At 29.4% G+C, this 11,503-nt stretch overlaps 2 protein-coding genes across 3 annotated transcripts in view; one reads left to right on the forward strand and one right to left on the reverse strand.

Annotated features, from left to right (window-relative positions):
- The window catches only part of LOC106463719 (lipopolysaccharide-induced tumor necrosis factor-alpha factor homolog), an 18,541-nt gene extending 13,156 nt beyond the window's left edge, over positions 1-5,385 (forward strand). Inside the window, exons 3-4 of the mRNA XM_013923780.2 lie at positions 655-808; positions 1,906-5,385. Coding sequence (XP_013779234.1) covers positions 655-808; positions 1,906-2,008 — 257 coding nt within the window. The 3' untranslated portion in view covers positions 2,009-5,385. The remainder of the gene's footprint in view (positions 1-654; positions 809-1,905) is intronic.
- A 142-nt stretch (positions 5,386-5,527) lies between these two features.
- The window catches only part of LOC106463721, a 61,420-nt gene continuing 55,444 nt past the window's right edge, over positions 5,528-11,503 (reverse strand). For both annotated transcript variants that reach the window (XM_022391303.1, XM_013923783.2), the window contains exons 20-23: positions 7,753-7,809; positions 7,095-7,171; positions 5,843-5,981; positions 5,528-5,703 (exon numbers count right to left, since the gene is read on the reverse strand). In XM_022391303.1, the coding sequence (XP_022247011.1) occupies positions 5,674-5,703; positions 5,843-5,981; positions 7,095-7,171; positions 7,753-7,809 (303 nt within the window). In that variant the 3' untranslated portion in view covers positions 5,528-5,673. The remainder of the gene's footprint in view (positions 5,704-5,842; positions 5,982-7,094; positions 7,172-7,752; positions 7,810-11,503) is intronic.

Raw genomic sequence — 11,503 nt, forward strand, 5'->3', positions numbered from 1 at the left:
AGCTCTTCTATTGGTTCTTGATTTAATTCATCAAATATTTAATAAAATCAACTGATTTTCTGGATTTATAATTTATATTGACTGGTTTACTAAAGAAATGTAAGAGGCATCTCTGGATTTTACCTGGTATCAACCTATTTTCTGATCCTGAAAATACAATAACAAAATGTCCAAGTTGGAATAAACTTGTGAAAATCATTATCTGGAGCACTGCTTTATATTTGATATAGAAACTTAGGTTTACACACAAATTATGTTATTTCTTAACTGTTGCAAAAAGTGCTAGGGTCAGGTATTTTTGAAAAACAAAATGGTTTCCTTGGCATGAGATGAACTTAAATATTGTAAAAATATAAATAAATTGTTCAACATCAGACTTTGGATCACAAAACTAGAATATTATCCTGAAATACCCACTTCCAATTTTCTTTTCAACAGTAGCTTTTGTGTTCCACTCCCCCAAAAAAGTGTTACACAAGTCTAGTAGTTTAATTAGTTGTATATTTGTTTTTCAACGACTAAAACATCTTATTGAAAAGTATTGAGTAACTTTTCATATCCTCTTGGATCTTAACATTATTTTTTTTGTATATAAACAAGAACTTGTAACATAATCAGTTAAATTAAGATGTACATTATTGGAATGTTCTACAGGACAGCAAACAGTTGTTGTGGTGCAGCAACCTTCCTTTGGGGAAGCTCCTGTACAAACAACGTGCCCCAACTGCCACAATACTGTTGTTACCACTGTGGATAAAAAGGCTGGATTGTTTGCTTATTTGATGGCCTTGATCATTTGTCTCCTTTTGTAAGTAAAGTTTTCATTAAACTCTAATAAGCAAGTAGACATTATGTAAAGGTGAAACAAAGCTGGGTGATTGTTGGAATTTTGGTTCGTTAATCAATTACATTTAACTACATGATTATCCATACATGGATAGTTGTAATAATCAAACACTAATTTTGATTAGTTTATTACTTTTGTAAAATTAGCCAAGATCTGAACAGTTACATAAACTGTCTATTTTATGTATCTTAATGTTTACTAAAATTAAAACAACTCATCGAAGAGTAACCAAGAGATTAAAGTACTTATGTTTAGCATCTAAATATGAATAAAAAATCTAAAAGTTTGCTTATTATTAGTTTCATATGCAATGTTGATCTTATCAAATGTTTTTTGCTGCATGTTTTGGAATTGTGGACTTTTGATAAATTCTGAATTGTATGCTCTTTCAAGTTGTTAAACTTAATATACACAAAAAAAAAAGTGACCTTATACAGTTTTTCTCCTTTATTGTTATTCTGTATTTCTTGTGATTTGTTTGTCTACAGCAACTAAAGTCTTGAGTTTCACTTAAGTTTCAGCAATGTAATCACCTGTTTCCTGCCTCTAGCTGAAAAAAAAAAAAATTTATGTACTTCTACTTCATTCCCTTGTGTTTTACAATAATTGGTCAAAATTCACTGATGTCAATGCCAAAAAGAAAATACATTATTGATATTCAGTTTCATTGTTTACAGTGAAACTGGCGGCTGCTGCAAGCAATGATGTGTTGCTGTTTGACATCAGTATCATGGCTGTGCTTGGTCAATGTCATAATTAATTATCCGTTGCAGTATAAAAACATAAATATAAATTATACTTGAAACATTTGTTTCATTACATGAGTTCATGATCATTTCAGGAAAGTATTAATGATATTTCAGTTTTTGGAATATGAGAAATTAACAGCTGTAGAATTTCTAGCTATATAGTTTTACTATGACATAATGAAGGTAGTCTAATTCACGTTGGAATGCATTTGTTACCTGGTGAGAAAAAATTTAAAAAAATACTTTTCCATAAACTGCTTCAAAAGCCAGTCTTAGAATGTGTTATTTAATTTATTGTGCTTATTTCAGTTGTCCCTGCTTCTGGATCCCATTAGTTATAGATAGTTGTAAGGATACTGAACACACCTGCCCAAGCTGTAATGCCCAGCTGGGTACCAATAAACGTCTTTAAACAAGAAGCAGAGGATTAGTAAGAACATCAAGATGATCTTATTGGTGGTAAAGTGCTAAAATATTGTCCTGCACAATTGAGAAGGTTATTCTGTCTTTTTTTTTTTTTTTTCCTGAATATATTTTACTAAATTTGTGTTTAGATAGTTTTCAGTATTTCTACAAATCATACTGTCATGTTTTAACTAAGTTCCAGTGGAGCAGCTCTCTTCTGACATTTTCCTAGACTAGTGTTATTGCCTGAATTTACTGTTAAAGAAAAGGTTAAATTAGAATTATATGAAATACTGCTTATAAGAAATTTATTTTGATGGGTAGTTACAAGTTTGTATTCAAAACTGCCATTTCTTTCTGGTGACAACTTTTTTCTTGTGGGTAAATTTTTGATGTTGGTTTTTCAAAAATCTAAGCATTGCATAATGTATCCATGTTATACTTTTATAGCTACAGGCAAACAGAGAATTCCAACTATTCATGTACAATGCCATCAGAGTATAAAGTCGTATCTTGCTTGTAGACACACACACACACACACACACACACACACACACACACTCTCTCTCTCTCTCTCTCTCTCACAGCATTGAGTTTACTGTCAAACTGTCATTGAATTCTAATGAGCAAGTAAAGGTTGAAACAGGGTTGGGCAATTAGTGGAATTCTGGTTAATTAATCAATTACATTTAGCTAATTGATTACTCTCACATAGATAGTTGGAATAATCAGAAACACTAATTTTGATTAGTTGGTTATTTTCATGACATTGATCCACTTAATCCTATTTTCAGTTAATCAGTTATTTTGTGACAGTAATTGATATTATAACCAATGTTCGTAGGTAATAGAGTTCATCAATAATCATTAGAAAATTCGCTAGAAAACATCATTCAAGGATCTTTTTACTGTACTAGTAGACTGAACATACTTATCTTCATTCTGTTAGGTGTTAATGACATTTCTAGATAAAGTAACTTATAATATTCACATAGAATGCCATTAGTTTGTAACCAACAACAAACAAATCATTTCCTTCAGCCAGACTAAGGAAATAGAATTGTTTTGTTGGATAAAATGAACAGTATTCTATGTAGTCATACTAAACTTTGTTAAAATGGACAACTTTGACAAGTATATCTAGATCAGACCTTAAAATGTTTTTCTTAAATAGAGAAAATATAACTTCAGTAATGTTGTTTATATATAGTTATGGATAAGACTGCTTATTTTGAAGGAAGAACTAACATTTGTAAAATATTGTTTGCTTGCTTTCTCTTTAACTTTTTTTATTTTGTAAGGATCTTTTTTTTCTAGTAATTTAGGTGAAGTACAATTTATTCTGTGTACCACCATTGTTTTGTTGGGGGGGGGGGGAATTAACCATGCATTTAGTTTAAAAAAGATTAATAATTATTAGAATAATAATTTTCTAATTTTACAAAAAAGATTAATAATTATTAGAATAATAATTTTCTAATTTTACAGATCAGTCATTTCATACTAGATTCTGAAACTGCATAGTGTATCTGTACCTAGCTATCAGTTTTGTTGCCTTAATCATCATAGTTCATACAGAAGATACCCAAGTTTAACTTGACAGTAATCATTACAAGGTTTCCAACCAGGACTGATTTATGCCATCCTTGATACTAATAATGAAAATGAATAACTACTACTTTGTGATTTTTTTAATATTAGTTTCAGTCGAAATATATACCTTTTTAGAATCTCTAAGTTTTTATTGAAGGGCATTATTTTTATACTGCATTACTTGTCTGATTGCTGCTATTCAGTTATAGAATATTGAATACAGAGTTGAAAATGTAAAGTTATTTTTGAAAATCATATACAGGTGGATTTGATGTTCTTTTGCAAACACTTAACCGGCTGTGTTTTTAAAGAGGATCTTTTTTTTTTTGGAGTATATTGTTTTGCTTCAGTGTTACATATGTTTGTTCCTCATTTTATTAATGGCTGAAATGGTGTGGAAATACCTTAATTGTATGTTTTGAAAACTTATTTTAATGCACTAACCTGGAGAGAATTGAACTTAATATATACAAAACCTAATGTTTTATGTCTCCTTTTTTTTTTTTTCTCTTTTACTATCGAAGCTTTAAAATTTTAATAGTTCTAGAGGTGGGGAGAGGAGGGAGTGAAGAAGCTTATCCATCCACAATATTTACTGAGATAATTGCTAGTGCAATACGTAATCAGTGAATAAAATCAGGGATACATGCCTTTACGATTTTTTGTATTCCTTGCTTTCTGTGATCATAATAACCTGTATTGTACAGTTTAACTTTGTAACTTACTCAGATACAGGCTATTCTCTGAAGAATCTTGTACTGGATGTTAATCTTGTAATGATTTTCCTTCTGTTGTTACTTAAGATGTGGGAATAAGTTAAAGTTCACTACACTTGTATGTATGTATGTATATCAGTTTTCTTTGAGTTCATTTTCAGACCATACAGGTGTTCTGTTTGATATCATCATGAAATTGAAAATTAACATTGTAGAAAATCTGTTGAAGGAAGCATTGATATTGAGAAAGAATATTTTAAGACTTTGATAAACCATTTGAATCTATTATTTTTTGTATTTTTTTTAGTGTTAATTACTAACAATTTGATAGTGATTTCTAAAGGGTAAATATAATGTATTGGACTACTTTTTATGTTAAGTATTAATATATGCCTTACCAAATACTTAGGAAGTACTTGAATCACAAATGTAGTTAAAACAAGGGATACAAATAACCTGAGTATTTTCTGTAGGTGGACGTTTTTTTCACTGAGTTAAAGAGGAAATGGCACAAAAGTATCGTATTTAGTAATGTTAGCCTTTCCAAAAAGTCTAAGATCTTATTTAGTTATTCTTTAAAAATAACAATTTTTGGAGCACTTTACCTAGAATGGTATTATTCACTCTGTTCAGGTTTTTAAAAATAACCATAGCATCATGTTTTTTTAACACTTCCATGCTTTAGAGCATGGCAAATAGTAAATTGGGTCTCTAACCAGACATTGTGTAGTTTTCTCTGAAAGATATGTTATGTTTCAAATTTAAAAAGAAATAATTATAACTTCATCAAGTATTTTTTTTGTCTGCCTTATAAAACAAATTTCTAAAAGTAAAATTGTCATATGTAATTGAAAATAGCTCTGCCAGTAAAACAGTATTGGAAAGTTTATATATTTCAACATTAATCTTGCATGTTGATGTTTAAGCTTGCGAACATAAATTCAAACTACACTTCCATTGTGAAAGTTTTGGGAGTGCGTTTCCTATCACTTTTTCATGAAGTTAATTTTTTTAATATTTAGGCTTGGTGAAAATTAAGAAATTTGATGTTTTGAAATTAGTATTGAGTTTGCTAATAAAAAAAAAAAATCAATCTATGTGGTGTTGCTTTTGTATGTCCAAAAATAAAGTATATAAACATATAACATTTCAAATTTGTTCATTGACCAGCTTGTTTTCTCAGCACTAACAGTTCAAACAAAAACAGGAGACACCTGTAATTAAGCATAATCTTCATAACACTTTAATTTAATAAATAGCCTTTTTCCTTCAAATACATTACAAGGTCTATCTAAAGACTCAGAAACTACTATATACAAAACATTAATCCTCATCAGTGTAGGGTTGGTCTCAAAACACATCTTCATACAGGTAGCAAGAGGTTGCCTAGTCTCTATGAAAGAAAAATTTGAAATCAATATTAAAAATTCCCTTAAAAAATTAATGTGAAAGTTATGTTTCTAATGTATCAGCATTGCAAACACTTCTTTTAAAAAATTATTAAATTATCTTTTTCAATTCTAAACTAATACCTGTAAAATATGGAAATCGCATGCAGAGTAGTTCTTTCCCAACAGATGTTCAACTATTTCTCTCTTTTCTTTCCCTCCTGCTGAGGAATTTCTTATCGAGTGCCAAAGTTGAACTTTTCTTTCAACGTCTAATAAAGAACTAGGATAGAATCATGAACAAGAAATTTCTTTAAAAAATTAATGGCTCATAACAGCTTCGATACTACTCATCTTAAAAATACCTGGAACATTTGATGAACTTAAAACTGGTCCTTTATTTAATCTGTTTTGCTAAAATCTCAAGGAAGGTATACTTATCAATTTGACTCCTAGTAAGAATTTATTGAAAATTATGAACTAGTATTTTGTTAGAAGTTTAAGGTTTTACACTAAGGAATATTATTTTGATCACTGGTGCAATCATTCTTAAACACTAAAACGATCCACCACTGATTGAAATGTCATACCTGTTCTACAAATTAATCTTCCTTACTGTGAACTATATACATATTTAAAAAAAAAAATCCATCATAGGTTAACAAAGGTAATAGATCTTCAAATTTTACTCATCATTATCATAGTGAAACTAAAATTATGTTAGTCTGATGTGACAATGGTAAGCATTGAAATTCAAGATTTAAAATGAGATGTGTGTAATGAGTAAAATTACAAACCATTCAAATTTAAGAGGAGAGGTAATGCAGTTAGTTACAATTGCTATGGTGTGAATGCCTTTTGCTGATAATTCACAATTATAATCAATTATGTTTGTCATAAAACAAAATTGTTAGGCTTATAGTGTTTTTAAATACTATATTATTTATTTGGTCCCTTACAGTTTTCCCAGGAAGTGTTTATAATAGTATTTCAACCATGATATCTCTGCTATATCCACAGCCAACAAAACATTTCTCTTAAATGGCTTGCATTAGTTGTGTTTGAACAGTTACTATGTTTATTGTATTCCAGCTCACCTGATAACTGGTATTAAGCAAAACACACCATAAGCATAGATATGCCATAGTGTGGGTAAATCCTATGGGACTGAATAAAGAATGCAGTGCTTAAAAACACAATAACCCTAATACTGTTCTAATGATAAATATAAATGATTATATTTAGTTACGTTTTTTAGTACATACAACAGGCTTAAATGGACAAATTATTTTTTAAATTTTGGAATCTGCTAGTATTGCTTCCAAACACACTATCATCAAATAACACAGAAACTGTACACAAAATGATGTAAAATTTAAACCTGCCAATAACATACCTAGTTATCACAGAAAATACTGGTCCATTTTCAGGCAATGATCTAATCTTTTTCTCCAAATCTTGTAACAGAACACCCTGTTAGAAATAATTGAGTTTCACTTGATCAGAACCGTTAAGCTTCTAAAATAAAAGAAATGCCCCTCACGCGGTTTCATCTTATGCCATTAACATATATATTTTGTAATTCGCAAATATTCACCCATCTATTTAATATTGATAAGATATAACAGAAGTGGTGCTCCTTCTGAAATTATACTTTGAAGAAAGGTACAGTAATACAAGAAAATAATCAGTGGAATTTGTACACTATATGAATACTAGACTCTTATTGACTATGGTGGAGATAAAAATATAATGAATTGCTGTCCCTATAGTTATTAAAAAGTCTACAATTAAAACAACAACAAAAAAAGTGTTATCATAAAATAGTAGCTGTAAACAAACAGAATCAAGAATTATCCAAAACATTTTTTATTCAACGTATCAAGATATCTGCAGCCAAGATATTAAATGATTAAAAAGAATAAAACAATATATTCCTATAAGAGACTTGAACTCCAGTAAAAACTAGAAATACTGTAGCTCTGAGTAAAAAAAGAAATGTATTTAAAATTTTCCTGAATTCAGTAAGTAAACAAACTAATACATGAACTCACAGAATACTGCGGCCCTGAGAAAGTCCAGTTGTTAAGGTCAACAAGAGTAGCTTGAGCCTGTGAGTAATTAAAGAAAATTATTTCTGAATGTTAATGTATGCAAGTCATAATGCCATAAAACAAAAAACATGTGGAGTTTTAAAGTTGAATTTTTATTCAGTTAAAAATATTCCAACGCCTAATAATAAATACATCATTAAAGTAGGTTTAACTACTTTAATAATAATAGAATTTAAATAACCAATGGATTTATAACTAGTTTCACATCCAGAATACAAAAAATCAGGGTTATAAAACATATTTTTAGTTTATTTTTCATCAAATGGTAAGGTTTTTCAAAATTAAATGAATGAAGATTGTAGATAGAATGTAACACACTGTGTGCTAGCATAGCCACTTTCTAATATTTTTTCAGCTCTGTTACATAAAATCCCTCTATGAATATGCATTTTAGGTAAGTAGTGTTTGTATTCCGACTATAGACCTGAGTTTCTCCATATGCACTGAGATAAGAAACAGGTTGTTGATATTTTAGCAAAAAGCTACACAATGGGCTATTTGCACACTGTCCAACTCAGAGCACCAAACCCTGGATTTTTGTATTTCAAGTCCAGATACTTACAGCTGGTCTAGTAGGAGATGATATGAAGGAAATTGATTTGTTCACAAAAAAAAATTAACCTTAAAAGAATTGATTTCATGAATATTTTTATTTGCAGGTGCTCAACTACAATTTATAAACTATCATAATCTTTTAGGTAATAACAGAAAACTTCAAACAACCAGGACCAATAAATATGGTGTTAAACTGTATACTGTCAGTGTGGGTGCATACTGTCCTGATGGAGAAATTACACCATTAAATTTTTTTTTTTTAATTATAGCAAATATACCTTTTGTGATTACTTCACTCTTTAAAAAATACTTGAGAGTGGACATTCAGTAAAAAAGGTTGTATTCATTTAAGTTTCTAGATAAAAAAAATATCAAATTCTGATTTTGAATTAATTGATTGTGCTCCAAGCTAAAACAGTGTTTGTGAATTTCCTGAATTGTTTGTGAGCAAACCACAGCACTCATAATTTCCTAGAAGTAAAGTTGAAACAGTTTTGAACAAAATAACACCAATGTGAACTTAGAACTTCAACACAAGTGTAGTTTTATAAATTTTAGCCAATCACCATTTCTTAATATCAGTTGTTGTGGTTTAATGTAACCCCCCTACATCTCAGCTTTGAGAAGTTGCAAGCTATTAAACTAAACACATAGTGAAAGCTGTTTTTCTGTTCAGTTCAGCAGAGATCAGCACAAAGTGATAAAAGCTAGGCTTTGTTTATGTTGTTAGAACAAATGATAATGAGGTATGCAAACAACTTACACCAGAACTTCAGTCCTTACGTATTGTGAAGTATGCTTTTATCTTTTTATACATCATTTTAATTATGATGTTACAGTATGATAGAAAATACTTTTGTGGGACAAAATGAGGTCAGCTAAGATCATTTTGCACTCAACCATATCAAGTTTCATTAGCAAAAATACAATTAGTTCATATTAAACTGGTGCTACGTTTGTAAAATTTGAAAAACAAAATTTAAAATGAGTGATGTGTAATGGACATATATAAATCCAATTTCAAAATTAATATCTAAGAGGAATAGGGGTAATATACTTAGTTACAATTGTTACCGTGCAAATGCCTTTTGCAGACAAACCATGATGATATTTGTCATTAGACAATATTTTTGGGCTTACAGTGTTTTTAAACACAATTACTTATTTGGTCCCTCACTGTTTTTGCTGTATCTACTTCCAACAATACATTTCTCTTAAATGGCTTGTACAAGTAGCATTCTGATCATTACTGTGTTTATTGTATTCTAGCCCACATGAACAGCTCTAGTATTGAGCAAAACACTTCATCACCAGTGTCATAGTGTGGTTGAAATACTGTTATACACTGTTCTTTTTGGATAAACTGAGGGATTGAATAAAGAATGTAGTGTTTAAAACTACAATAACACTAATACTGCCGTCTTATGACAAATATAAATAATTATATTTAGTTACATTTTTAGTACATACAACAGACTTAAATGGTCCAACCTTTGTAAAAAAAAAAAATTTGGACTTCACTGGTCAGCCTAAGTAACTTCTTGAATGGACATATAATACTACCAAAATAACTGTGAAAAATATATATATAAAACAGGTTAAAAATTTATTACATAAATTAAATGAAACCTGATTAACAATTTAAAAAAATATTTGTTTATAATTTTTTATGGTTAAAAAAGCAATTTTAATTGCATGTCGGTTAATATTAATGAATCACTGATAGTGATTGAAAAGAAAATTATAAGAAGATTATGATAAAAAATGTTGAATGTAAAAACATTATTCTGCAATGATTAAGGGAAAGTGCCAAAAAAATGTATTTGAAGCTTCACTTTGTGTTAAATATGTCTTAGGCTAAGTGTTGTCTTGCTATTATTGTTTACATAGGCTTAAAAGTCAACTGTTAAGGTTTAAATACAGTATGCATTTATATTTATATACAAAATGACAGCAGTGTTTAAAATTTTAAATATAACCAACACATCAACTGAAGAACCAGCAGTAGTACACTAGGAAATACAAATTAAAAATACATTAACTAACCAGCAAAAGTACCCGGCTTTGGTCAGGTTATTAGGTTGATATATTATAGATGACTATGTCACTGTATATTCTGAACATATTTTAGCATAGCAATAAAAACAAACCTATTTAATCAATGGAGACTCTAAATTAAGAAATCAACAAATTTTTCCAGTTTTGTTGTTTATACATTTCATTTTATACTTTCAGTACACAGACTAACAACAATATTAGGGTATAATTTTGTTGCTAGGCAACACGATATAAAAGGCATTGTTACCAAAATGCATTGGCTTTTCTATATATTAGAAGTTGTTAATTTAACTGATATACTACAGGGTATACTATGGACTATATGCTAGTCTATAATAATAAAAGAGTGTTTCTGTCTGTCTGTGGTTTCTATTTGTAATATAAGGAACCACTTCTTTTCTATGTGGTATTTTCTTAGCTTGCCTCATTAAAAAGATGAACATGTGCACACGGATGTGTATAGGTAATAATACCCAGAAGGTGCATACCCTCAGGGTCCACTTAGTATGGGTCCAAAATTTCAGGTTTCTTGGTTATTTCCTCTTGGCACTATGGCAGTCACACACACTCTTTTATTATTATAGACTAGCCAAATTACCCAGCTTCACTCGGGTTATTAGGTTGATATATTCTAGATGACTATGTCAGTGTGTGTGTATTCTGAACCTAATTTAGCACAGAAGAACAGTCAAAAATATTTTAAAAATTTTTATTCCCAGAAACATAAAAAAAAGTTGTAAAAGTAAAGCAAATTAAGAATTATTTATTATCAATGAACTTAATCACTGTGTTAAATATTTCACACTTATAGTTGATATCACAAATTTCCATCAGAATTTATTACAATTTTTTACTGTTAGATTAATGTCTGCCCATTACAATTTTAGTGAAAGGGGTTGCCGTGAGACCTTGTAAGTATAGTGAATATTGTTATGAGCTAAATAAATTAATAAATATACCTAAAGTAAAGACATAGTATGAGATAACCTAGTCCAGAGCCAAGAGCATAACATTAATCATGAAAGTAAAAATATCAATCCAATTTTAAAAAATAGACAAAAAACAAATAAATAAAAAA

Source organism: Limulus polyphemus, unplaced genomic scaffold (assembly GCF_000517525.1).
Source record: "Limulus polyphemus unplaced genomic scaffold, Limulus_polyphemus-2.1.2 Scaffold1469, whole genome shotgun sequence".
Classification (NCBI taxonomy): Eukaryota; Metazoa; Arthropoda; class Merostomata; order Xiphosura; family Limulidae; genus Limulus; species Limulus polyphemus.